The 27551-nt window shown below is 38.8% G+C and overlaps 1 protein-coding gene across 2 annotated transcripts in view; it reads right to left on the reverse strand.

Annotated features, from left to right (window-relative positions):
• NSUN7 (NOP2/Sun RNA methyltransferase family member 7) overlaps positions 1 to 27551 on the reverse strand; it is a 139311-nt gene that overhangs the window by 16781 nt on the left and 94979 nt on the right. For both annotated transcript variants that reach the window (XM_033946886.1, XM_033946896.1), the window contains one exon: positions 20303 to 20420. In XM_033946886.1, the coding sequence (XP_033802777.1) occupies positions 20303 to 20420 (118 nt within the window). The remainder of the gene's footprint in view (positions 1 to 20302; positions 20421 to 27551) is intronic.

Here is a 27551-nt window from a genome sequence, read left to right on the forward strand (position 1 = left end):
TAATTTATTCAGGTACTGAGACAATGATAGTTACACCAAGTATATGTCCCTTATGCTATCACATTTTAGCAGGCTCCCATACACACAAAGGAGTAACAACCATTACCTGCCCATGACAAATGGATTGCAGAGAAATGTATATTGGTACTAGAACTCAACATGTGTCGAATTAGGTTAAAAACTTATATTGAAAAAACATGCACTGCCAAGGATATCCATGCAAATTGTAACCTGGAAACTCTATTTGTACTAGGAGACAACCTTGTATAGTAATTGTCTTGTTTAATTATGTCAAATTGTAACCTGTCAACTATATAATATGTATGTTTAACCTGTAAGCTGTTCTTTGGGGACAACAGGATAGAAAACAAAATAAATAAATAATAATAAATGTATTCTTGTATAGCGTCCAACCACAAAGTTCCAGGCGGATAACAGCAAAGAAGAACTGTTCAATCAGTGAAAGATACATCAAGTTAAAAAAAATGAATGGTAAGAAGAAAATTACATAGTTATTTAACAAACTTATCAAACAAATGTGTTTTAAAAAATTTTCTAAAAGTATTATAAGAATCTGTTTGACAAATAAGCGGGCTTTTACGAAGTCACGGTAGCGGATTAATGTGCGTAATAGCGTGCGCTAAACTGCCAGCCGCGCTAGCCGCTACCGCCTCCTCTTGAGCAGGCGGTAGTTTTTTGTCTAGCGCGTAAAAGGAGCCCCAAGCATTCAGTTTGCCTAGTTGAAAGGCAAATATCCTATTCAAAAATTTCTTGTAACGACAGTTCTTAACTGAAGGATACATAAACATTAACTTATTACGAGTATTTTTAATGAGGTATAAAAATTAAATTGAGAGGCTAGATATCCCGGAGCCAAACCAAAAAGAGATTTGAAACAAAGACAACCAAATTTTAAAAGAATACGTGCCTCAAAAGGCAACCAATGTAATTGCTGATAAAATGGGCTAATGTGATCATATTTCTTCAGGCCAAAAACTAAGCGCACTGCCATATTTTGTACTAATCGAATACGTTGTACATTTTTCTTAAATGATGCAAGATAGACAATATTACAATAATCGAGGACAGACAGAATTGAAGACTGTACCAAAATTCTGAAAGAAACAAAATCAAAATATGCCAATTATTTCCACTTGGAAATCAAGGATATGGCTTCTAAAATAACTGCCTAAATATATTTGAAAAGGACATTTTCACTTTGGGCTCTTTTTACAAAGGTGCGCTAGCGTTTTTAGCGCGTGCGCTACCCAAAAAACTACCGCCTGCTCAAGAGGAGACGGTAGCAGCTAGCATGCTCAGTTTCACACATTAAAGCCATAACGCACCTTTGTAAAAGGAGCCCATTGTGTCCAAGAAAGAATACCTTTTCAATTTATATATAGAATGAAAGATGAACTAAAGATATCTGGCTAAACCTGACCAGTTTAAAATTACTCTTAAAAAAGAAATTACCACATGTTATGAGACTTTAAAATCAACATCCATGGGACAACAGATATTGATTAACAATTTATAAATGTGTCCAAACTGCCTTGAACACAATAGCATTAATGCTAACAGTGACCCAATTTGCTGAATATGGCTGCTCTAGTTAAGAAAAGTTAAATTCAATCAATATGCAGTGCATTATGCTTACTTTTAATGGGACAGAGTCAGCATGGGTTCAATCGAGGGAGATCTTGCCTCACCAATTTGCTGGACTTCACTATTTGGGTTTTTACCAGATACTAGTGACTTGGACAGGCTACTAGGCTAGATGGACCACTGGTCTGACCCAGTAAGGTTATTCTTATGTTCTTATTCTTTCAGCATAACAGATGTAGATGAAGAAACCAAAATGTTACAAAGATATATAAATATGTTAAACAAAATTAGTTACCTGTAGCCAGAGTTCGCCGAAGACAACAGGATATATAACCATATGTGGGTGATATCATCCAACAGAGCTCTGCATGAAAACCTTTGAAAGTGTTCTGCCACATGTGCACACACCTGTGCAGCTGTTACTCTAGTCAAGTTTCTAACAAATACAACTCCAAAGGGGAAGGTGTGTGTGTGGGGGGGGTGTAGAACATCTACTACAGGTAAGTAACTTATCTCTGAGGAAAAGCAAGATACTACCAATCGTTTCTATAGTGTTACTAGAGATATGCAGTTCTTAATCACTTCTACTACTATTGAAACAGAAGTTACAATCCACTGTTGCAGAAGAAATACAGAAGCCAGAGTCATATCTAACTAGCTAAGGAGTTTAATACCAATTCTGGATAGGCTCTTAAACTTCAGAAGCTTCAGCTGTTAAATTTTCCAATCACACATTACCTTTCTCCGATGGAGCTCTTGAGAATGTATTTGAGGGAGATATTACATTATACTAAAGTGGAGACCTTTGAGGTTGATAACCTATATTACATCTCAAGAGACTCCAAGGAAAAGGTCGTTGAAGGTGGAATGGATAGAATAGTGTTACCTGATAGTTTGAATATATCACAGTTTTTGGAGTCATCTAAAGACATAATTGATAAACGAGCAACTCTTCTCATGACCTTTAAGACAGAGCTTGAAAAACAAGATATTTTGAAGTTATATTTCCTGAAAAAACAAGAGATGTTTTGTGGTCAACGGGTGATAATTTTTCCAGATGTCTCTAGACAAACTCAGTTCAAGAGGAAACAGTTCCTTCAGCTAAAGCCTAAGGTTTTGGCAGTCGGAGCTACTTTCTTTTTGAAATTTCCATGTAAATGCTTGATTTCATATGGAAGTGATAAATATGTGTTTTTTGATCCAGCCCAGGTGGAAGATTTTATTAAAGAGAAACCTTTGCTAAAAGTTTAATTTCTAATATTGAGTTTACTTTTGGAGGATGATGTATAATATATAAAAGCCATTTGCCTGTTCCTAGATAGTAGATAGAAAGACTTGATTTGATGATTTATTTTAAAATACTGGCGATCAGCAATAATGTGGACTAGGATATGGTTGATTAGTTTCCTTATATATTTTGTTGTTCCTTGTAGGGAATTTACATTTGCATTTTTTGTGTTCATTCATGAATGTTTGTTACTAAGGTATTGTAATGAATAATCCAATAAATAAAGATTTTAAAAAAAAAAAGAAACTTCTGAAAACTACATTTGTAGAAGAATTTTAATAAATGGTTTTTTGGAGTTATGAATGTTTCTGTCTTGATACGCTGTCAAGTGCTGTAAAATATGGCTGATATGAAGGAACTATTATTGTTTGCATAATATATGTGCTGTATGTTTCTTATTTTTGTATGATTGTTTCTTTTATAAAATCGCTTAGTTATAGGCAGTTAAGAAATCTTTTAAATAAATGTGGGATGGAGTCATACTGGACTTAGTGCTTACAAACGAGGAAAGTATTTTTGATGTTACAGTGGATGATCATCTGGCATCCAGTGATCACTGCATGGTACGGTTTAATATTGAGACGAGTATAGAAAGAGCTCATTCAAAAATAAAGTTCTATACTTTTAAAAAAATGAATTTTGTTCAGATGGGGCATTACGTCAAGGAATTGTTGTCTGGATGGGAACATCTGGAAGGAGTAGAAATGAAGTGGGCAAAACTGAAAGGAGTTATTGTAAGGGCGACAAACCTTTTAGTGAGGCAAGTACGTAAAAGGAAAAGAAGGCCACTTTGTTTTTCAAAAGTAGTAGCTGAGAAGGTAAGGAATAAGAGGTTAGCTTTCATAAACTACTACAATATCTGGAAAAATATCTGGCAAAAATATCTGGAAAAGTTAAGAAAGGCTGGTTGGGTAGTCAGGAAAACAAAAGATACAAATGGAAGAAAAAATAGCTGCTACAGTACAACGAGGATACAAAACATTTTTTTTAGATATATCAGTGATAGGAAGAAGTGCAAAAGTGGTATTGTGGTGAAGGGGAGAAATATATAGAAGCTAATTTTAAAAAGGTTGAATTGCTTAACAAATATTTCTATTCTGTGTTCCTGGTTGAAGCTCTGGGAGCAGGACTGCAGAAGACAAACACGAATAGGGATGGCGTAGTGGTAGAACCTGATCGATTTTCAGAGGATTCTGCTCGTATGGAGGTAGCTAAATTAAAGGTAGACAAAGTGATGGGGCCAGATGGTATACATCCGAGGGTGCTGAAGGAATTTAGTGGAGTTCTGGTGGCTCCGCTGATTGACCTTTTCAATGCTTCTCTAGAGTCAGGAGTGGTACCAGAGGACTGGAGAAGGGCGGATGTGGTCCCTCTACACAAAAGTAAAGTAAGGAAGAAATAGGGAATTACAGACCAATAAGTCTGACTTATGTGGTAAGAAATTTATGGAAACATTTTAAAAAAAAGAGAATGGTGAAGTTTCTGGAATCCAGTGGATTACAGGACTGTAGGCAATATGGATTCATTAGAGGTAGGTCTTGTCCGAAAAATCTGATCAATTTCTTTGACTGGGTGACCAGAGAATTTGATATAGGGAGTATGCTAGATGTGGTGTATTTAGATTTTAGCAAAGCATTTGACAATGTTCCATGCAGACATCTAATAAATAAATCGAGTGCCCTCGGGATGGGTCCCAAAGTGACAGGTTGGGTCAGGATCTGGTTGAGTGGAAGATGACAGAGGGTACTGGTCAATGGAGATCCCTCTGAGGAAAGGGATGTCAGTGGTGTGCCTCAAAGTTCTGTTCTTGGGCCTGTTCTTTTTAACATTTTTATAAACGATATTGTTGAAGGGCTGTCAGGTAAGATTTGCCTCTTTGAGGATGATACTAAAATCTGCACTAGAGTAGATATCTCAGATGTTGTGAATAACATGAAGAAAGACCTAGCGAAGCTTGAAGAATATAACATAGTAACATAGTAGATGACTGCAGATAAAGACCCGAATGGTCCATCCAGTCTGCCCAACCTGATTCAATTTAAAAATTTTTTTAATTTTTTCTTCTTAGCTATTTCTGGGCAAGAATACAAAGCTCTACCCGGTACTGTGCTTGGGTTCCTACAGTCGAAATCTCCGTTAAAACCTATTCCAGCCCATCTACATCCTCCCAGCCATTGAAGCCCTCCCCAGCCCATCCTCCACCAAATGGCCACATACAGACACAGACCGTGCAAGTCTGCCCAGTACTGGCCTTAGTTCAATTTTTAATATTATTTTCTGATTCTAGATTCTCTGTGTTCATCCCATGCTTCTTTGAACTCAATCACAGTTTTACTCTCCACCACCTCTCTCAGGAGCGTATTCCAGGCGTCCACCACCCTCTCCGTAAAGTAGAATTTCCTAACCTTGCCTTTGAATCTACCACCCCTCAACCTCAAATTATGTCCTCTGGTTTTACCATTTTCCTTTCTCTGGAAAAGATTATGTTCTACGTTAATACCCTTCATGTATTTGAACGTCTGAATCATATCTCCCCTGTCTCTCCTTTTCTCTAGGATATACATATTCAGGGCTTCCAGTCTCTCCTCATACGTCTAGTGGCGCAAGCCTCCTATCATTTTCGTCACCCTCCTCTGGACCACTTCAAGTCTTTTTACATCCTTTGCCAGATACGGTCTCCAAAACTGAACACAATACTCCAAGTGGAGCCTTACCAATGACCTGAACAGGGGCATCTACACCTTAGAAACATAGAAACATAGAAAGATGACGGCAGAAAAGGGCTATAGCCCATCAAGTCTGCCCACTCTACTGACCCACCCCATTAAGTCTGAGTACTAATGACCTAGTTCCTTAACTCGACCCTCGTAAGGATCCTACTAGGGCATCCCATTTATTCTTAAAGTCAATAACGCTGGAAGCTGCTCTGGAAGCTTGTTCCAGTGATCTACAATCCTTTCTGTGAAGAAATACTTCCTTATGTCACTATCGAATTTCCCTCCTCTGAGTTTGAATGGCTGCCCCCTTGTGACCGAGGGTCCCCTGAGAAAGAAGATGTCTTCTTCCACCTCGACACGTCCCGTGATGTATTTAAATGTCTCAATCATGTCCCCCCTCTCCCTGCGCTCCTCTAGAGTGTAGAGCTGCAATTTGTTTAGTCTTTCTTCGTACGAGAGACCCTTGAGCCCCGAGATCATCCTAGTGGCCATCCGCTGAACCGACTCAACTCTAAGCACGTCTTTACGGTAATGTGGCCTCCAGAACTGCACACAGTACTCCAGATGAGGTCTCACCATGGTTCTGTACAGTGGCATTATGACTTCAGATTTGCGGCTAACGAAGCTTCTATTGATACATCCCATAAGTTGCCTTGCTTTGGATGAGGCCTTCTCTACTTGTTTGGCGGCCTTCATGTCTGCACTGATGATTATTCCCAAGTCTCTTTCTTCTGAAGTCCTAGCTAGTGTTTCTCCATTTAAGGTGTAAGGTTTGCATGGATTTCTGCTACCGAGATGCATAACCTTACATTTCTTAGCGTTGAAGCCCAGCTGCCATGTCGAGGACCAGTTTTCCAACGTAAGCAGATCCTGCGTCATACTATCCTGCAGATTGCTTTCACTTACTATATTACATAGTTTGGCGTCATCAGAGAATAGAGTTACTTTACCCTGAAGCCCTTGGGTCAAGTCTCTTATGAATATGTTAAAAAGGAGTGGACCCAGGACCGAGCCCTGTGGCACTCCGCTGGTCACCTCCGATGTCTCAGAGAGGGTGCCGTTGACCACCACCCTCTGACGTCTTCCACTCAGCCAATCTTTGACCCATGCAATTAGTGTCTCACCTAACCCCATTGATTTCATCTTGTTTAATAGTCTACGGTGTGGGACGCTGTCGAAAGCTTTACTGAAATCTAAGTACACTATGTCCAGAGACTCTCCCGAATCTAGCTTTCCTGTTACCCAATCAAAGAAGCTGATAAGATTGGATTGGCATGACCTACCCCTAGTGAATCCATGTTGACTAGGATCCCTTAGATTCCCCTCATCCAAAATCGTGTCTAATTTACATTTAAGTAGTGTTTCCATGAGTTTACACACTATTGATGTGAGACTCACTGGTCTGTAATTTGCAGCCTCCGCTCTGCAACCCTTTTTGTGCAGAGGAACGACGTTAGCTGTTTTCCAGTCCAGGGGGACTCTTCCTGTACTTAGGGAGAGATTGAAGAGCATGGTTAATGGTTCCGCCAGGACATCGCACAGCTCCCTGAGCACTCGTGGGTGCAATTTGTCTGGTCCCATGGCTTTGCTTACCTTGAGTCTTGACAGTTCGCTGTAAACATCAGCTGGTGAGAATCCAAAATTCTGAAATGGGTCTTCCTTGCTTGGCTTTGCTTCCAGCTGTGGCCCGTGTCCAGGTGCCTCGCAGGTAAAGACTGAGCAGAAGTAATCGTTCAGTAGTTTGGCTTTTTCGGAATCTGTTTCCACATAAATCCCATCTGCTGTTCTAAGACGTACTATCCCGTTTGTGTTCTTCTGCCTGTCACTAATATACCTGAAGAAGGATTTGTCCCCTTTCTTAATGTTCTTCCTTCTACTGGCTATGCCTCTCTTTATACAGCCCAGCATCCTTCTGGCAGCAGCCACTGCCTTGTCACACTGGCAGCAGCCTGGTCTGAAATTTGGCAGCTAAAAATTAATGCTAAGAAATGAAAAGTCATGTATTTGGGCTACAAAAACTTGAAGGAACAGTATAGTTTAGAGGGTGAAGAATTTATGTGCATGACAGAAGAGCGGGACTTGGGTGTGATTGTTTGTGATGATGTTAAGGTGGCCAAACAGGTTGAAAAGGTAATGGTGAAAGCTAGAAGGATGCTAGAATGAATAGGAAGAAGTATGGCCAGTAAGAAAAAGGAAGTATTGATGCCCCTGTATAAGACTCTGGTGAGACCCCATTTAGAATATTGTGTACAGTTCTGGAGACGACACCTTGAAAAAAGGTGGAGTTGGTCCAGAGGAAGGCTACTAAAATGGTGCATACTCTTCATCATAAGGTGTATAGGAATAGTCTTAAAGATCTCAATATGTACTGTATACTTTGGGGAAAGGCAAGAGAGGGGAAATATGATAGAGACGTTTAAATACCTACATGGCATAAATGCACATGAGTTGAGTCTCTTTCATTTGAAAGGAAGCTCTGAAATGAGAGGGCATAGGATGAAGTTAAGAGGTGGCTCAGGAGTAATTTAAGGAAATATGTTTTTACAGAAAGGGTGATGGATGCATGGAACAGTCTCTGGGAAGAGGTGGTGGAGACAGATTGTGTCTGAATTCAAGAAAGCATGGGATAAGCACATGAGATCTCTTAGAGAGAGGAAGAAATAATTACTGCGGATGGGCAGACTGGATGGGCCATTTGGCCTTTATCTGCCATCATGTTTCTATGTTTCAAAACAGCTGTTAATACATACTTGTCTGAGGTAGACAGTGCAGTCTATCATAGTACTCATCAAAAACAATCTACTGCTTTTGGATTGTGGATCCAAACAGTGGACTTTGCTCTTTAAAAACAATCCACTCTTCAAACAAACAGTGGAATCCTATGAATTCCAATCTCTAAGACAGGTAGAGCTGTGACTTGGAATAATTTATGATGAACCCTAATAACTTTGACACATGAATGATCAAATGCACCGATTCATTTGCTCCTTCTGTTGTTTTCTTGACCAACCACTTATCCAAGCAGGGAAACACATACACTCACAGTCAATGTAGAGAGTTTGACAACTGCTAGACATTTTATGTATACTCTTGGTGCCGCTGTAATGCCAAAGAGCAGAACATATTACTAGAAGTGGTGTTTCCCTACAGTGAATCTAAGATACTACTCTCTTTTTGTAGATTGGGAATGAGGATGAATAAGGAAATCATCTTGAATTTTTGCTTAGGGCCCCAATGGAATAGACTGACCCTAAATCTTGGGTGATCCTACTACCAAAATGGGTGTGGGAATGAGGATGAATAAGGAAATCATCTTGAATTTTTGCTTAGGGCCCCAATGGAATAGACTGACCCTAAATCTTGGGTGATCCTACTACCAAAATGGGTGGAGAACTCTATGCAGTTCTCTTCTTTCTTTCTCTGCATCCCCACACCAACTCAAATATCAAATACTGAACTGGGAAGAATCCCCCAGCTCCACTAGCTGAATATATCTGTGAAAACACCTAGTGGGATGTTGGATGAAGTTATGTGAGATGTAAGAAGAGCATTCTGTAAACATTTTCCCAAAACTTCAATGTTCTCACCTCCTTGCCTGTGGGAATTGAGTTGTCTTTGTACTCTTGGTTGCAGCTTCTCGAATCCTGAAGCTTTCTGGACTGCATTCAGAAGTTACAGAGAGGAAGGCCTCCTGCATCCTCATCTGTACTTCCTTCAGAATTCTGTGAATGTGCATTGTTGCACCTTCCTTAGAGAGGGTTCTGAAACTGGAGAATATCCGATGTGTCTAGTCTGCGCTCCTCCTCTGTTTCTAAAGAAACTTAGTGAACAAGAGCTCCTCTGAGGAGGCAGATTTATGTCTCTCTTGTAGCACAGCAGGATCTAATCAGAGACCCTCCTCTGAGAAGATCTCTGGCTCTTCTTCATATACCTAGGAGTGCTCTGATTCAGACTCATAGAAGAACTCAGCAGGAGATATCTGTCTTGAACAACTGACCTTTAGATCAGTTCTGGGCCTAGGGTACCGCAGCACTGGAAATCTCCAATACACCAGGAAAGCTTCCTCTCCTGATAGACTGGATGGAGATCAACAATGAAGTGGTCAGCATTAACTCAGCCCTTTTGAGGCCTCTATGTTGGTTTCCCTGAAGAAACTGAATGGGTCTCATGCATTGGTTAATTACTTCAAGTCTCTGCATTGCTACTGAAGCAGTTGCCTTGCCTCAAGGGGAAAAAAAAAGCATTCCATCCATTCCTCAAAGTTTTTCATGACTGCTCCTTGATGGCTGCCATTGACAAAAGCAAGGGTATCACTGCAGAAGTGGCCAGTCCTTCAGAGTTACTTGGGGTGTATCAAAAGCTATGTCTTGGCTCTGTGGAGGCTATTGTGCCCCCTTTGATACCAGGGAGGATGAACAGTCCTCACGTTGGGGTGTTTCATTAATACTGGTGATCTTGGTGCTCTTCATCCTGTGCTACAAAGAGGCTCAATGATGGTATTCCACAGCCTCCATCTGATATCCAGCATCTTTGTCCCTCGTTGTTAATGAAGAGAATCCTTCCTCTTCCTAGCAGGGTGGTGTGTGTGTGTGGGGATCAGATGATTACTGATCCCAGTAGCATTTATTGACACTTAGTCAATGGTTATTGAGACACTCTTGATGTCTATTTGGCCCCAGTATTCAATGCAGCTCTGTGAGCCATGGAGACTAATGCTGTCAAAATTTGATGTCGATGGACCAGTCTCATCGGTGCCAAAAATTAATTTGTGCTGCTTTCTGTGATAACAGATTCTTCTCTTTGAGACCTGTGAAGATAGAATACAATGAGAAGAATCATAATCAGGTTTCAGGCATTTCAGGAACCAGAAATAGATACCTATCACAGATGTGGTCTTTCTGTACCAGGACCTTTCCTCTGAAACATGTCCAGAAAAATAGCTACAGCAACCAAACAACTTGATTAAAGATACCTGACTAGATATCCGAGACCTACTGAGACTAGAATCAAGCCGACAAAAAATAAAATTTAGAAATAACCAAAAAAACCTAAGGCAGTCATTGTGCAAAAATGACCACAAGACTTAGTGAATGACCCCCTCACTCAAAAAATATAGCTTGAAAAATGCCTTGAGTCTATTACCAAACAAGCTGAGAGAGAACACCAGAAAGTGTGAAGATTGAGTTCCATGGAAAAATGCAACTGGTTAGTGGCAGGCAGAAAGACACACAAACACTCTCAAAAGGTTTTGTTGAAGCTGGAGAGATGTTCCCATGCAGGGCTCCATCAAATAATGTCACTCGCATCTGAGGATATCTGTATCCTACTTGTCCTTGGAGAAACGACAGTATAGAGAGCTTTTTTCCTGGGGGAAAATAGAGTAGAAAATATTGGATAGATTCTGAACCATCACACACCTAACTAACAAACCTCCCTACCATATCTGTTCTCTCTCAATCACTTTTTCTGATCGATCCTTTCTCTTAAATCACCATCCATCTGATTCTTTCTCACTCAGTTGCCCCATCTCCATCTTCAAATCGCAATCTTTTCCCTTGCTTAGTCTTTCTACCCTCAAGAGAAGGTGACTTGACTTATTTCCAGAATGAGACTGCTCCAGTTATAATCAAATCCACTCCCACCCCCTTCCATTAGAGTTTGGAAGGCAGTTAAACTTGAGAGAAGAATGAAGTCAGCTAGCAGAAGAGGCAGATACAGAGAAGTAGCTATACATAAATAAGTATTAAATATCCTTCCCTTGGCTGGAAGGAAATTTGCAGAACAGGCTTTTGCATTGTGTGATCTATGCCTCTAAGGTTCAATGCCCCTCCCAACTCCATTCTGCATATCTTTCCACATCAAGTGGAAAGAGGGAAAGAGAAGATTTGGGCTCTGGACTCAGAATATGGGGACAGAGCAAAAGGGACACTGACTAGAAAAATAGAATGGGGGAAATTATGTGGCAGACACCGTCACCACTGAAGAGTAAGTACTCTGCTGAAGTGTCACCAGTGTTGTGGTGGGTGTCTATTATCAGTTTTTGTGCAAGGTTGTGGTTAGCCAAATCTGGGTAAAGGATCAGCCAGTAGAAAAATGTAAGGTGATGTAGACAAGACTCAGGTTTGTGTAGAAGGCGTTAGATGCCATCGACTCATGTTTGATGAATTACAGATCTAAAAAGAAATCTGTTTTGTGCTAGTCCAGTAAGGTCCCCAGCATCATCCTCATGGTTGTTTTCAACATGTCCAGCCATCTGATTTCAGATCACCCTCTTCGCCTAGTTTCTTCAATCTTCTCAATCATGATGTCCTTCTCCAATGATCTTTCTTTTCTGACGGTGTGACCAAAATAAGACAGTCGTAACTTCATCATTTGGGCTTCAAGTGACATAGCTGGTTTGATCTCTTCCAGAATTGGTCCATGGCACACAAAATCCTTCTCCACCACCAAAGCTCAAATGAGTCAATCTTCTTCCTTTCTTGTTTCCGTGGTGTCCAGCTTTCGCATCCATAATTGACCATTGAGAAGATGAGTGCATGGACAAGTCTGATCTTCATTTAGAGTGCTATTTCCTTGCCTTTGAATACTTTGTTGAGAGCCTTCACTGAAGAGACCACTAAGATCATCCTCTCAGAATCTTTTAACCATTCCCTCTTTAAAAATAATAGGCACAAGAAGATTAGACATGTTCTCGGTAATGGGCCCCCAATGGTGGAACTCATTACCACAGTATATTAAGAATGAAAAGGAGCTTCCCTCTTTTAAAAATCACTAAAATCTCATCTTTTTAAAGATGCTTTTAACATTTAAATTTAAATTTTTAACCCTCCCCCCTCCTTTTGTTCTTCTCCTCTTATTGTTCTCTCTTCACAATGAAAAATTGTAACTTTTCCCCCTTTTCCTCCCAACTCAAGTATGTCTTGTTGTCAAGTAATTGTTATTTTGTTCGTTAGTTTTGTATTTCTACTCTTTTTATAATAATGTGCATCGCTTAGCAAACCGATTAAGCGATACATCAAATATTAATAAACTTGAACTTGTAGGGAATTTAAAAAAAGGTATGGGGGGGAGGGGGCAGGGAAATCAATGCTTTCTTCCATACAATGATGCAAGCCTTCATCTGCTGCCTTGACCCATCTTACAGTCGCAGTTGCTTTAGTGCTGTTGACTCATTATCTATCCTATTCTTAAACTTGTATACCATCTTCTTCCTCACAGCAGAGATAAAATAAGCGCCATAAAATAGTCCATCCTCCCCTCTGTTGCTATGGTGGATGGGTGCTTGAACATAAGTATTGCTGCACTTACTCAAAAAAAAGAGTCTATCAAGTCAAGTATTCTAACAGTGACCAATCCAGGCCACAAGTTACAGCTTGTCAGGATCCCAGAAAGTACAAGATTCAATACTGTTTATCCAAGGATAAGCAGTGGTCACCTTAATAGTGATTTATGAACTCTCTTCAGGAGCTTACCAAACTTGCTAACTGCTTTTACCACAGCCACTGGCAATACATTCAAGAGCTTAATTTTACACTGAATGAAAACCAATTTCTCTTATTTGTTTTAAATATACTACTTAGTAACTTCATGGCATGTCCCCTAGTCTGTACTTTTTGAAAGAGTAAACAATTAGAACATAAGAACAGCCCTAATGGGGCAGACCAACAGTAGCCTAGTATCCTGTTTCCACCGTGGCCAATCCAGATAACAAATATATAGCAGAATATCAAATAGTAGCAAAATTCCACGGCTTCCTCATATCTGTCTCAATAGCAGACTATGGACTTTTCTTCCAGGAACTTGTCCAAACCTTTTTTAAACCCAGCTATGCTAACTGCTGTTACCACATATTCCAGAAATGAGTTCCAGAGCTTAACTATTCTATGACTGAAAAAATATTTCCTCCTATTTGTTTTAAAGGTATTTCCATGTAATGTTGTCAAGTGTCTCCCAGTCTTCATAATTTTTGAAAGAGTAAAAAAGTGATTCATTTTCACCCATTCTATACCACTCAGGATTTGTAAACCTCAATCTCCCCTCAGTCGTTTCTTTTCTAAACTGAAGAGCCCCAACTTCTTAGCCTTTCTACATACAAGAGAGGTTCTATCCCCTCTATCATTTTGGTCGCTCTTTGAATCTTTTCTAACTCAGCTATATTTCTTTTAAGATATGGTGACCAGAATTTAACATAGTACTCAAGGTGAGGTTGCACCATGGAACGATACAGAAGCATTATAATATTCTCAATCTTCTTTACCGTTCCTTTCCTAATAATTCCTAGCATCCTGTTTGCTTTTTTGGCCACAGCCACACATTGGGTGGATGATTTCAGCATATTGTCTACAATAACACCTAGATCTTTTTCTTGGGTGCTGGCTCCTAAGTTGGACCCTAGCATCCGGTAACTGATTTGGATTATTCTTCCCAATATGCATCACTTTGCATTTGTGCACATTAAATTTCATCTGCCATTTGGATGCCCAATCTTCCAATTTCCTAAGGTCTCCCTGCAATTTTCAAAGAGTCCGCTTATGTTTTAACAACTTTGTGTGTATGTGAAGGGTTTAGTATCATCTGTAAATATAATTAGCTCACTTATCTTTCCAATTTACAGATCATTTATAAATATGTTAAATAGCACCAGTACCAGTACAAATCCTTGCAACACTCCACTATTACCCACCTGAATTGAAAAAAAATGACCATTTAGCCCTACTCTGTTTTCTGTCCAATTACCTATTCCTAATCCACAACAGAGCAGTGCCTCCTATCCCATAACCCTTTAATTTTCTCGGGATTCTCTCATGAGGAGCTTTATCAAAAGCCTTCTAAAAATCTAGATATACTACATCAGGGGTGCCCACACTTTTTTGGCTTGTGAGATACTTTTAAAATGACCAAATCAAAATGATCTACCAACAATAAAATTTAAAAAAAACACAAAGCACACTGTACGCAGAGAAAATGTTAATTATCATTTGAATTCAGGTTTTTTTTTAGAGGTCAAGGCAGACGACTTTAAAATATGCAATGTCACTTCAGTAACAACTATAGAAAAATAGACAAATATACCCCCTCCCCTTTTACTAAACTGCGTTGGTGGTTTTAAGTGCAGGGAGCTGCGCTGAATACCCTGCGCTGCTCTTGATGCTCATAAGCTCCCTGCGCTAAAAACCGCTATTGCGGTTTAGTAAAAGGGGGCCATAGTGCAAAATATAGACAGCAGATATAAATTTTCAAAACGAACACATTTTGATCACTAAATTGAAAATAAAATCATTTTTCCTACCTTTTTGTCTGGTGATTTCATGAGTCTCTGGTTGCACTTCCTTCTTCTGTAAAGCCAATATTTATTTATTTCTGCCTTTCTTTCTCTCTCCCCTTGCCCCCTCTTTCTTTCTGCTTTCTTTCTCTCTCCCCCTGTCTGCCTGTCTTTCTTTCTCTCTCCCCCTGCTCCCCCAAGCCATCGTGCCCATTTCTCCACTTCCCTGATTCTTTCCCTACCCACACCCCCAAGCCACCATGCCGATTTCTCCATGTTGCTTCCCCGAGCTAGGCCTGGCACGTACAAGCACCGGGCCCATGAGACTTCACCTCCGACGTCAATTCTAACGTCAGGGAGGAAGTTCCAGGCCAGCCAGGCAGCGATTGGCTGGCCCAGAACTTCCTCTCCAAAGTTAGAATTGACGTCGTAGGTGAAGTCTTGTGAGTCCGGCACTTGTACACGCCAGGCCTGGCTTGGGGAAGCAGCAGGTAGAAAAAGATCGCAAAGGCAACGCGATCTACCGGTCGAACGCGATTGATCATTTGGGCACCAGCTCATCTTTATCCACATGTTTATATTCACACCTTCAAAGAAATGAAGCAAGTTGGTGAGGCTAGACATCCCTTGGCTGAATACATGCTGACTTTGGCCCATGTTTGTCTACGTGTTCCATAATTTTATTCTTTATAATAGTTTCCACTATCTTGCTGAAGTCAGGCTTACCAGTCTGTGATTTTCTGGATCACACCTAGAACCCTTTTTTAAAAAATACATTGCATTGGCCACCCTCCATTCTTCAGGTTCTATGGACAATTTTAGCGATAGGATACAGATCACTAACAGCATGTCAGCAATTTCATGTTTGAATTCTTTCAGTACCTGGGTTGTATACCATCTGGACCAAGCGATTTATCACTCTTACTTGTTCATTTGGCTCAGTACATCTTCTAAGTTCACTAAGATTTGAGTTCCTCCACATTGTCATCCTTGAAAAATATTTCTGGTTCAATTAGATCTCTTAAATTCAGTATCTCCACTATGGCCTTGTCCTCTCTCAATACCCCTTCTGCTCCATGATTTAGCAGACCTATGGATTCCCTCATAGGCTTTCAATTTCTGATGTACCTGAAAAAGTTCTTACTTGCATCTGTGGCAAGTTTCTCTTCATAGTCTCTCTTAGTCTTCTTAATCAATGCTTTGCATCTTATTTTCCAGTGCTTATATTACTGTGCTTTAAGATTTTCTTCCTGTTTTGTTTTTATTCATCTTACTTCTTACCTATAGTTCATACCAATACTTTTCAAGCACTTTAGCTTAAATTGTGATCCCAATCTGGGACAGATAAGGAAACTGTGCCTTATTACTCATACAAATGGTTCTATTAATTTTAATGTTAAAAAATTTTTCTTCTTTGTTGTACCTACTTATCTGTAACCGCATCGAACCAAAAGGCATATTGCAGACTTGTTATGTTATGTTACTTCTTTTCTTCATTTGGATCCTTTTTCCATTCTTTGAAAGATATTCTTTTGGTTCTAAAGTCTTTCACTTCACTTTTTAATCATGACACTGTCATTTGCTCCTCTCACCTTTGTTAATACGTGGAATACATCTGGTCTGAGTTTTTAGGGTGGTTTTTTGTTTTTGTTTTTTTTAAAAACAACATACATGCTTGATTTAAAGTCCTAACCTTTTTGGCTGATCCTTTTTGCTTCTTTTTAAACCATTTTCCTGATTTTACCTTAGTCTACCTTTTGAGAATTGAGTGCTGTTACAGTAGATTTCATCTGTGATTTCAGTCCAGTTATCAGCTCAAATTTGACCATATTATGATCACAGTTTCCCAGCACACTCAATAACTTTAATTCTCGTACTGTCCTGCATTCCACTAAGGACTATATCTAACTTAGCTCCCTCTCTTATTGGTTCCTGGACCAGTTGCTCCAAGATGCAGTCTGCAGTCATTTAATACATCTAGGAATTTTACCTCCTTAGCACTCCTTGATATAATATTTATCCATAGTAACATAGTAACATAGTAGATGATGGCAGATAAAGACCCGAATGGTCCATCCAGTCTGCCCAACCTGATTCAATTTAAATTTTTTTTTTTTTTTTAGCTATTTCTGGGCGAGAATCCAAAGCTTTACCCGGTACTGTGCTTGGGTTCCAACTGCCGAAATCTCTGTTAAGACTTACTCCAGCCCATCTACAACCTCCCAGCCATTGAAGCCCTCCCCTGCCCATCCTCCTCCAAACGGCCATACACAGACGCAGACCGTACAAGTCTGCCCAGTAACTGGCCTAGTTCAATCTTTAATATTATTTTCTGATTCTAAATCTTCTGTGTTCATCCCACGCTTCTTTGAACTCAGTCACAGTTTTACTCTCCACCACCTCTCTCGGGAGCGCATTCCAGGCATCCACCACCCTCTCCGTAAAGTAGAATTTCCTAACATTGCCCCTGAATCTACCACCCCTCAACCTCAAATTATGTCCTCTGGTTTTACCATTTTCCTTTCTCTGGAAAAGATTTTGTTCTACGTTAATACCCTTTAAGTATTTGAACGTCTGAATCATATCTCCCCTGTCTCTCCTTTCCTCTAGGGTATACATATTCAGGGCTTCCTGTCTCTCCTCATACGTCTTCTGGCGCAAGCCTCCTATCATTTTCGTCGCCCTCCTCTGGACCGCCTCAAGTCTTCTTACGTCTTTCGCCAGATACGGTCTCCAAAACTGAACACAATACTCCAAGTGGGGCCTCACCAATGACCTGTACAGGGGCATCAACACCTTCTTCCTTCTACTGACTACGCCTCTCTTTATACAGCCCAGAATCCTTCTGGCAGCAGCCACTGCCTTGTCACACTGTTTTTTCGCCTTTAGATCTTCGGACACTATCACCCCAAGGTCCCTCTCCCCGTCTGTGCATATCAGCTTCTCTCCTCCCAGCATATACGGTTCCTTCCTATTATTAATCCCCAAATGCATTACTCTGCATTTCTTTGCATTGAATTTTAGTTGCCAGGCATTAGACCATTCCTCTAACTTTTGCAGATCCTTTTTCATATTCTCCACTCCCTCTTCGGTGTCTACTCTGTTACAAATCTTGGTATCATCTGCAAAAAGGCACACTTTTCCTTCTAACCCTTCAGCAATGTCACTTACATACATATTGAACAGGATTGGCCCCAGCACCGAACCCTGAGGGACTCCACTAGTCACCTTTCCTTCCTTCGAGTGACTTCCATTAACCACCACCCTCTGGCGTCTGTCCGACAGCCAGTTTCTGACCCAGTTCACCACTTTGGGTCCTAACTTCAGTCCTTCAAGTTTGTTCAACAGCCTCCTATGAGGAACTGTATCAAAGGCTTTGCTGAAATCCAAGTAAATTACATCAAGCATATGTCCTCGATCCAGCTCTCTGGTCCCCCAATCAAAAAATTCAATCAGGTTCGTTTGGCACGATTTACCTTTTGTAAAGCCATGTTGCCTCGGATCCTGTAACCCATTAGATTCAAGGAAATACACTATCCTTTCTTTCAGCAACACTTCCATTATTTTTCCAACAACTGAAGTGAGGCTCACTGGCCTGTAGTTTCCTGCTTCATCCCTGTGACCACTTTTATGAATAGGGACCACATCCGCTCTCCTCCAATCCCCAGGAATCACTCCCGTCTCCAGAGATTTGTTGAACAAGTCTTTAATAGGACTCGCCAGAACCTCTCTGAGCTCCCTTAGTATCCTGGGATGGATCCCGTCTGGTCCCATCGCTTTGTCCACCTTCAGTTTTTCAAGTTGCTCATAAACACCCTCCTCCGTGAACGGCGCAGAATCTACTCCATTTTCTCGTGTAACTTTGCCAGACAATCTCGGTCCTTCTCCAGGATTTTCTTCTGTGAACACAGAACAGAAGTATTTGTTTAGCACATTTGCTTTCTCCTCATCACTCTCTACATATTTGTTCCCAGCATCTTTTAGCCTAGCAATTCCTTTTTTTATCTTCCTCCTTTCACTAATATATCTGAAAAAATTTTTATCTCCCTTTTTTACATTTTTAGCCATTTGTTCTTCCGCCTGTGCCTTCGCCAAACGTATCTCTCTCTTGGCTTCTTTCAGTTTCACCCTGTAGTCCTTTCTGCTCTCCTCTTCTTGGGTTTTTTTATATTTCCAACTCTTTCGCCTTTATTTTCTCAGCCACTAGGTTGGAGAACCATATCGGCTTCCTTTTTCTCTTGTTTTTATTGATTTTCTTCACATAAAGGTCCGTAGCCATTTTTATCGCTCCTTTCAGCTTAGACCACTGTCTTTCCACTTCTCTTATGTCCTCCCATCCTAACAGCTAACCCCCAGTCAATACTGGGGTTGTTGAGGTTCAGTATGACATGAGGATCACCTTTTTGAATATCTTAGTAGAGATAACGGAATCATTTTGAGGCAGTACAACAAAAAACAAAAAGAAGACCCAATGTTCCACAGTAAGAGTAATCCAAATGATAAAAACAAACTGTGGATGAAGATGTTCTGAAGGATGATTTATTTGTCACTCTTCGCATTAAAAGCAGTGGACTAAAAACAGTACACTTGTCTTTGAACAAGTCACCAAAATCACTGTTGTATAGACAGAGCAGTGCGAAAAAACACTAAAGTCCACGTTTTTAGTCCACTGTTTTTATCTGAGACTTTTATATCAAACCGGACCCCTGAGGAAGAAGGCATGTTCACCGAAAACGGACTGTGTAGGGTCTGATAGGACAAACATATGAGGACTATCATCTTGCATTTGTATTTGCTTTTAATGTGAAGAGTGACAAATAAATCATCCACATCTTCATCCACAGTTTCTTTGTTTTAATCATTTTGAGGCAACAGTGTTAACTAAAACAACAGATAGGAATTCTTTGCTTGCATTTTCTAGTATGCATCCTTATCCTATGAAGACAAATATTGCCCAGTTTTTGCGATGATACTGGATATATGATACTAATCAGTAATTTACGGAGAAGTCAGAAGAGAAGTAAAGAAAATTTGTGGTACATGGGTATCCAGTGTCTATTGTGTCCAAAGCACATAAGAGAGCTTTTCAAAATCCAGGGGAAGAGCTGTAGATGTATCAGGAGCGATGAAAAGCGGAAGCAGTTGTGGTATTTGTGTCCAAATATACCAGGCTATCAGCACATTCCTTTTATTATTTTGGTTGACCTTCTCTGGGTCACTGAACCAGAAAAAAGCACTTAATTTACCTCATTGAGGGCCCCTTTTTACAAAGCTGCGGTAGCACTTCTCTAGCAGTAAATGCACCAAAGCCTATTCAATTCCTATGGGCTTTGGTGCATTTGCCAAAGGAGAACTGCTACTGTGGCTTTGTAAATGGGACCTAAATCTTTGTATACATTACACATTATGAGAAAAGTTTATTTCTCTTACCTATAAGGCTGTACTTTATTTCCTTCTACACTGAGTTCCAGTGCTTTCATTACAATATTTTCATTTTCTTGAGCATAAACTGAGCATGTGCAGTAGACAATTGCTTGTGCTTTATTAACTACAAAATACAAATAAAATCACTATAGTTAAAAAAGGGTCACCATCATATAAATAAACCTAATGTAATAACATGGGAACAAAATAGATGGTGTCTTCCATCTTCTTTGGTACTCTACCTTCTTGGATAGATAAACCTACAATATCCCTGATTTTATTTAATCCAAAAACCATCTCAAGTTTAACCATTATACTTTATAACCATCTATTTATGCATTTTTATTAGATAATATAGAAACATTTTATTATAATATAGAAACATAAGTATCAAAGAAATAAAAATATGTTTCCATATACTCAGCAATTAATATATTCCTTTTTTTAGTGCAAAGATTTTATTGATTTTAACAATAAAGAAAATACAGAAAAGGTAACAAACTCATGATACAGCCTAGTTCCATTAGTGAAAATAATCAAATAGCATTCCGAAAAGAAATCAAAACACTACTATTCAAAAAATACATTCCATCATCTTAATCTTCCCCTTCTTCCTACCCCCTCTGCATATCCCCCTCGAACCTTCTCCCCTCTGGTAACATCTCTTCAATGTCTCTAAACGCAACCTGAAACCTCAATATGTAACCGAATCCAGCTTTCTCCCAATGTAATGTAACCTACTAGAAAAGTCTCCTCATTGTCTCTAAAGGTCCGAAACCTCAATATGCATCCTGTAACCAGCTTTCTTCCTATGTAATGTAATCTCCTGGAAATGTCCAGCTATCTTCTAATGTAATCCACTTAGAACCGCAAGGAACAGGCAGAATAGAAATCACTAATGTAATGTAATGTAGAAAGCAAATATTTCAAATGTAGTACAACAGGCCGATCATTAACCATCTTATGAGAAAGTTCAGCACAAGTCTCAACAGTAAAGTGTATTGGATATGTTTCAAGCAAGCCCATGAAAGAGTACCACATATACCGATGCAAGAACAATAACCTTAGGTTCCATACTATCATGAATCAATTTCTGAATGTTAATGGTCTAGTTCACAATATAAAGCAACAAGGCTCCACACTTTATGATAAGCATGAACGGATCTGTGTTTTTCAGTGATAACGCTTTCATATTTAGCGGTTAAACACATTGTATTCCACCATGATATATAATCTACCTTGAAGAAATCTTTCCAACCGTGTAGTATATTCTTAATAGCTAAGAATAGTAATATGTTAAGTAACCTGGAGTTATGTTGAGGTAAGGGTTTTGAGAGGCCATAATGACCTAGAATAATGATTTTCAGCTGTAATGGTTCCATACTTTTTGTCCCAATAGATGGATAGTTGGTTGCAGTTATATAGCACATGTGATAACGAGCTTTCTTGCTTTTCGCAAGACCACATAAGTTAGATTATCCCTTTGAGATTTTCGCAATTCTGGTTGGAATCCAGTGCGTTCTATGTAAAAGAAAATAGATGGATTGAATGACACTAGCAGATCTAATGGACTTAAACATGTTAGACCAGACCACCTGCCACATTTCCTCAGTTAATATTACATCCAAATCTTTGTGCCAAGCACTCATCATCTTGGTCAAAAGAAGGGTTGTTGATTTCCGCAATACAGAGTACTAGTTAGCAGCGGCTCCTTTTTTGTAGTTGAGTGATGTGATCATCGATATCAAGTCTGGTGAATCTTATAGTTTTGTTAAGTCTGTATAGGTAGCATTCAGACAGTGTTTCAATCTGAGCCATCTATATTGTTGGTTTGCTGGTAGGTTGTAAATGTCACTTAGATCATTGTAAGTCATCTATTGAAAATTTTTAACCACATCCTGGATGGTCCATATGCCACAGGTCTGCCATATCTTCCAGTTTAATGTAACATTTTGGATCTTTTATGTTTTCGTTATGCCATAGCGATATTTTACGAGAGTCAGACCATTTAGTGTTCAAACGCCTTGAGGACAGTATTTGTGGAGTGGTAGATGGGATGAATCTTTTCTGTCGAGCTAAGGGTGATTGATAGGTTAAGAGCTAGATTGTTGGAACCAAATGTTTTCCTTTCCAGTTTTAACCATTTGGGAGGGTCATGTGGGTTGTTGTCTTTAATCCACATCGCCCCTTGTCTCATAATGAAGGCTTGATGGTATTTGAAAAAGTCAGGGGATTTGACACCTCCCGTCGACTTATCACTCTTGAGTTTGTGAGAGCAATGTGGGGTTGACTATTTTTCCACAAAAATTTGCTGAGAATGTGTTTGATATCATGGTAGGTTTTCCGCTGTAGTAAGAACAGCAAGTTTCCAAGTTTATTATAAAGTTTGATTAATCGCCTATTCTACATTCTAGGCGATGTACAAATGGTTAAAAATATCTAAAATCATGGGTAACATTACATAGACATACAGTATATCATATTAAATTAAAAACAGAAAAAAAAAATGTAAATACAATATCAAAACAACAGGGAAATTATTTAGTGGTTACAATCTGTATTAAATTTAATATATAAAGGTAAAAACATTAGGAGGGAAGACAAACATGAAAAAAAGAAATGTAAGATAAAGATAGATTGAAGAATTATTTATTCACTAAAAGCATCATTAAAAAGGAAACTTTTAAGTTTAGTCTTGAATTTGTCTAAATTCTTTTTCTCTCTTATATAGAGTGGGAGATCATTCCAAGACTGAGGAGCAGTCACTGAAAAAATAGTATGACGCCTCGTATTAACAACTTTCAGTGAGGGAATGGCCAATAAATGTTGATCCTGTGATCTCAGTGTTCTAGAAGTGGTATAAGGAATTAAAACTCTAAAAATAAAAGCGGGAGTTTGAAATATTAATGATTTAAAAGTAAGTAAACATAATTTAAATAAAATGCGATGTGCAACAGGTAGCCAGTGTGCCTCCCTGAGTAATGGTGAGACATGATCAAATTTTTTAGCTTTGCGAATTATTTTATTAGAGGCGTTCTGAATAATTTGAAGACGTCTAATTTCTTTTTGTGGCAAGCCTTGAAATAAGGCTTTACAATAATCGATTTTGGAGATCACTAGAGAATGTATTAGATATTCTGGGATTTTGCACATAAAAATTTGGCCACGGAACGAATTTGGCGCAGTCTGTAAAAAGTAGATTTAACCACTTGGCTTATATGATCGTGATATGATAATTTATTGTCAAATATTATTCCTAAAATCCTAATGTTTTGGGTTGTCTGCAATGAAATGCCTTTAATAGAAATTGGAATAAGCGGTGTGCTACAGTCCTTCCATGGAAAGAGCATAACATTAGTTTTATGAATATTTAAGGCTAGTTTATTAGCATCTAGCCAATGATGAATTTGATCCAGTTTGTCATTTATTGCTACTATTTCTTGTGGATTATTGGGATCAATTGGATGTAATAATTGTATATCGTCTGCGTAGGCGAATACCGAAAATCCGATGGATTGACATAAAGTCATAAGAGGAGCAAGGAAAATGTTAAATAAAATAGGAGAAAGTATTGATCCTTGAGGGATACCATAAGGTAATGAGAAACTGTTTGAAGTCATATTATTAAACAAGACATTGGAGGAACGGTTTTCAAAGTAAGATTTAAACCAGTGCAGAACTAGATCAGTCACACCGATAGATTGAAGCCTATTTATTAAAAGAGTATGGTCAATGGTGTCAAAGGCAGACGAAAGATCAAGAGAAATCAATATGACAGAAGAGTGGTGATCTAAATGGTAAAGTATGGTTGTTGTCATACCGATCAAGGAGTGCTCTGTAGAATGATTTTGTCTGAATCCAGTTTGATTTGGATGTAATACATTAGTTTTTTCTATATATTCCGATATTTGATTAAACACAATTTTTTCCGTTATTTTTGCTAAATAAGGGATATTGGCAATTGGCCTGTAGTTAGTTTTTATATCAGAACTAATTTTTTGATCCTTAAGAACTGGGCGTATAGTAGATTTTTTCCAAGCTAATGGCACAATACTTTGTTGTAAACAAATGTTAATTAAGGTATGTATATAGGGACCAAAGATAGAAAAATATTTCTTGAGGATAGTAGGAGGAATGGATTCCGTAAAGGATCCTTTAGGATTGATAGTTTTGATGATTGATTCTAGATCTTTAAGGCTTGGAAGGTTGAAATGGGAACATTTCGAAGTAAGTAATGGATTCCTTTCGTGATCTAATGTAGTAATGAATTGTTGTTTTAATGTAAAATTTTTCCTAATATTATTGACTTTCTCAACAAAGCAATCTGCTAACTCTTGTGCAGTTGGAGGGGGTTTTGAATCATAAGGCAAGTTTTTGGATTGATGATTAATGGATTTTAAAATACTATATATCATGGAAGTATTTTTAGCCTGTATAATTTGTCTAGAATAGTATGCCGATTTTACTTGAATTATTTTTTCTTTGTAATATATTGCATGTTCTTTAAATTTTGATAAATTGAAATGATTTTTGTCTTTCCTCCAAGTTCGTTCCAACGAGCGAAGTTGTTTTTTAATTAAATCCAACTCAGCGTTAAACCATGGATTGCTTTTCTTTCTTGATGAAATGTATTTTGTTTGAGTTGGAGCTAATTTATCAATTAAGAACTGGGTAGAGTCGTGCCATTTACATATAAAGTCTTCTAAAGAGGATGATTCTAAGTCTCCAAAGTCAAGACTAAAGTTTGATATAATTAACTCCGAAGATAGTTTACTAAAATCTTTAAATTTCCTAACTTGGGAAATTTCATTTAGTTTAGGCAATACAGCTTCAAAGGTTGTTGTTATTAAAAAATGATCTGACCATGGTACTGGTTGAGAGGAATGAAATTGAAATTGAAATTTATTAAATGAGGAAATAGAAGTTAAAATCATGTCGATCGTGTGGCCAGCTATATGTGTTGGTGTTGAAAATAGTGGAGATAGATCTAGCAGTCTAAGATGGGAAAGAATGTCTTTGGTATAGTTATTATTTAAATCTTCGAAATGAATATTAAAATCACCTAAAATCAGGGGGTTAATAGTTGAAGAACCAAAGTCAAATAGCAACATACTCAAGACAGTTTATTTTAGGTTGGATCATCATTTTGATGGCGACAAGACGCCCCCACCATGTCATCTTGCGCGCGACCATTTGTTTGTTGATTTTGTCCCAGTTTGACAACTGGCAAGATCTCAAGGAGTAAAACAGATTTTATGCTGCATATCCTAGAAATAAGCAGTGGACTTCCTGAAGCAAACAATGACTTATAGACATCTCTTTTAGGAAACTATCCAAACCTTTTTAAAACCCTGCTAAGCTAACCATTTTCACTACATTTTCCAGCAATGAATTCCAGAGTTTAATTATGAACATAAGAATAGCCTTACTGGGTAAGACCAATAGTCCATCTAGCCCAGTAGTACATCTTCACGGAGGCCAATCCAAGTCACAAGTACCTGGCAAAAGCCCAAACAATAGCAGCATTCCATGGTATCATCCCATGTTTGTCTCAAAAGCAGACTATGGACTTTTCTTCAAGGAATTTATCCAAACCTTTTTTTTAAATACCACATCGTCTAGCAACGCGTTCCAGAGCTTGACTATTCTCTGAGTGAAAAAATATTTCCTCCTATTGGTTTTAAAACTATTACTCTGTAACTTCATCAAGTGTCCCCTAGTCTTTGTAAATCTTGATGCAGTAAAAATTTGATCCACTTGGATTTTGTAGACTTCAGTCATATCTCCCCTCAGCCATCTCTTTTCCAAGCTGAAGAACCCTAACCTTTTTAGTCTTTCCTCATACGAGAGGAGTTCCATCCCCTTTATCATCTTGGCCTCTCTCTTTGAACTTTTTCTAGTGCTGCTATATCTTTTTTGAGATAAGGCGACCAGAACTGAATGCAATACTCAAGGTCAGGTCACATAATTGAGCAAAATTGAGGCATTATAACATTCTTAGTCTTGTTAATCATTCCTTTTCTAATAATTCCTAGCATCCTGTTTGCTTTTTTTTTTTTTTTCTTTATTGCATTTCAATTATTTATATGTTCATAAATATTATTCCAAATAAGCAATATCTTTTAAATCTTTACAAAAAGAAAAGAAATTTCAAACAAACAAAATATTTTACATTGCTCAATTGTTTGTCCACAATAAGTATGGTAGATAGCTTTAAGAAATCTGATAAATCTTAATCATTATCGAATCTTCATAAGAAAACTGAATAGCATTCCTGAGAACTAATCTAGTTCAAAAGTCACGAGCCTTCCTCCTGAGACTTAGTAGGGGTACTAGCAGAAATCACATCTTTAACCATTATAAATCTTGAAAGCTGTGACGACTCAAAAAATATATATTTAACTCCTTGGAACGTAACACAACATTTACATGGAAACCTAAGTATAAAAGTACCCCCAAGTTTTAAGACCTGAGACCTTAAAAGGAGAAATTGTTTCCTCTTTTTTTGGGTAACTCTAGAAACATCTGGATATGTTCTATCTTTCTGATCTAGGAATAATTTATCTTTTTTTTTTTTGGTCTGAAACATTTTTATTAAGAAGCAAACAAACAAACACAGCAAAATCAGCCAAACAAGAGGCAGATACAAATACAAGGTAAAAAGGAAGAAGAATACAGTACAATACCCAAATCCCAGAGCATACAGCTCTTTCGGATGGTCTTGTTTTCCAAGTGGCTTTATGTTTTGCAGACGCTGCCTCTGAATCTTTTGGTTAAGGACATCCGGGCCTTTTACACTTTGTAATCAAAGTTTTGTTTGGGGGGAGGAACCTATGTTGCAGTGGCAATTGCTGGTGGGCTCTTGGGACCGAGGTGGCTTTGGCGTGCCGGATATTGCTCTTTATAATCAGGCGTGACTTTTACGGCATGTCCGGGATTGGGTCTTGGGTACAGCTCTCTATACTGACACCTCCATGGAACGTGATTACTTTTATCCTGCCCATCTCCTCTCTCTTCTTCATGCCAGGTTGGCGGAGGTGCTGGCTCCCAGTAAATGTAGTATTTTATTTCACCCGCTTTGGGAGGTGTGGCGGCGTTTACTTCCACTTTGGTGACAGGATCCTCATATCACTGTTTTGCTGCCGTTGATGGGTAACCTTTCCTTTCTGCCGGGGTTGCTCCCCCCGGTCTTTGGGTGCTGGCGGGCTGGGAGCATTGAATTTCTCTACCAGGTTCTGAGAGATGACGGGAAGCT

The sequence above is a fragment of the Geotrypetes seraphini genome, chromosome 1 (assembly GCF_902459505.1).
Source record: "Geotrypetes seraphini chromosome 1, aGeoSer1.1, whole genome shotgun sequence".
Taxonomy (NCBI): Eukaryota; Metazoa; Chordata; class Amphibia; order Gymnophiona; family Dermophiidae; genus Geotrypetes; species Geotrypetes seraphini.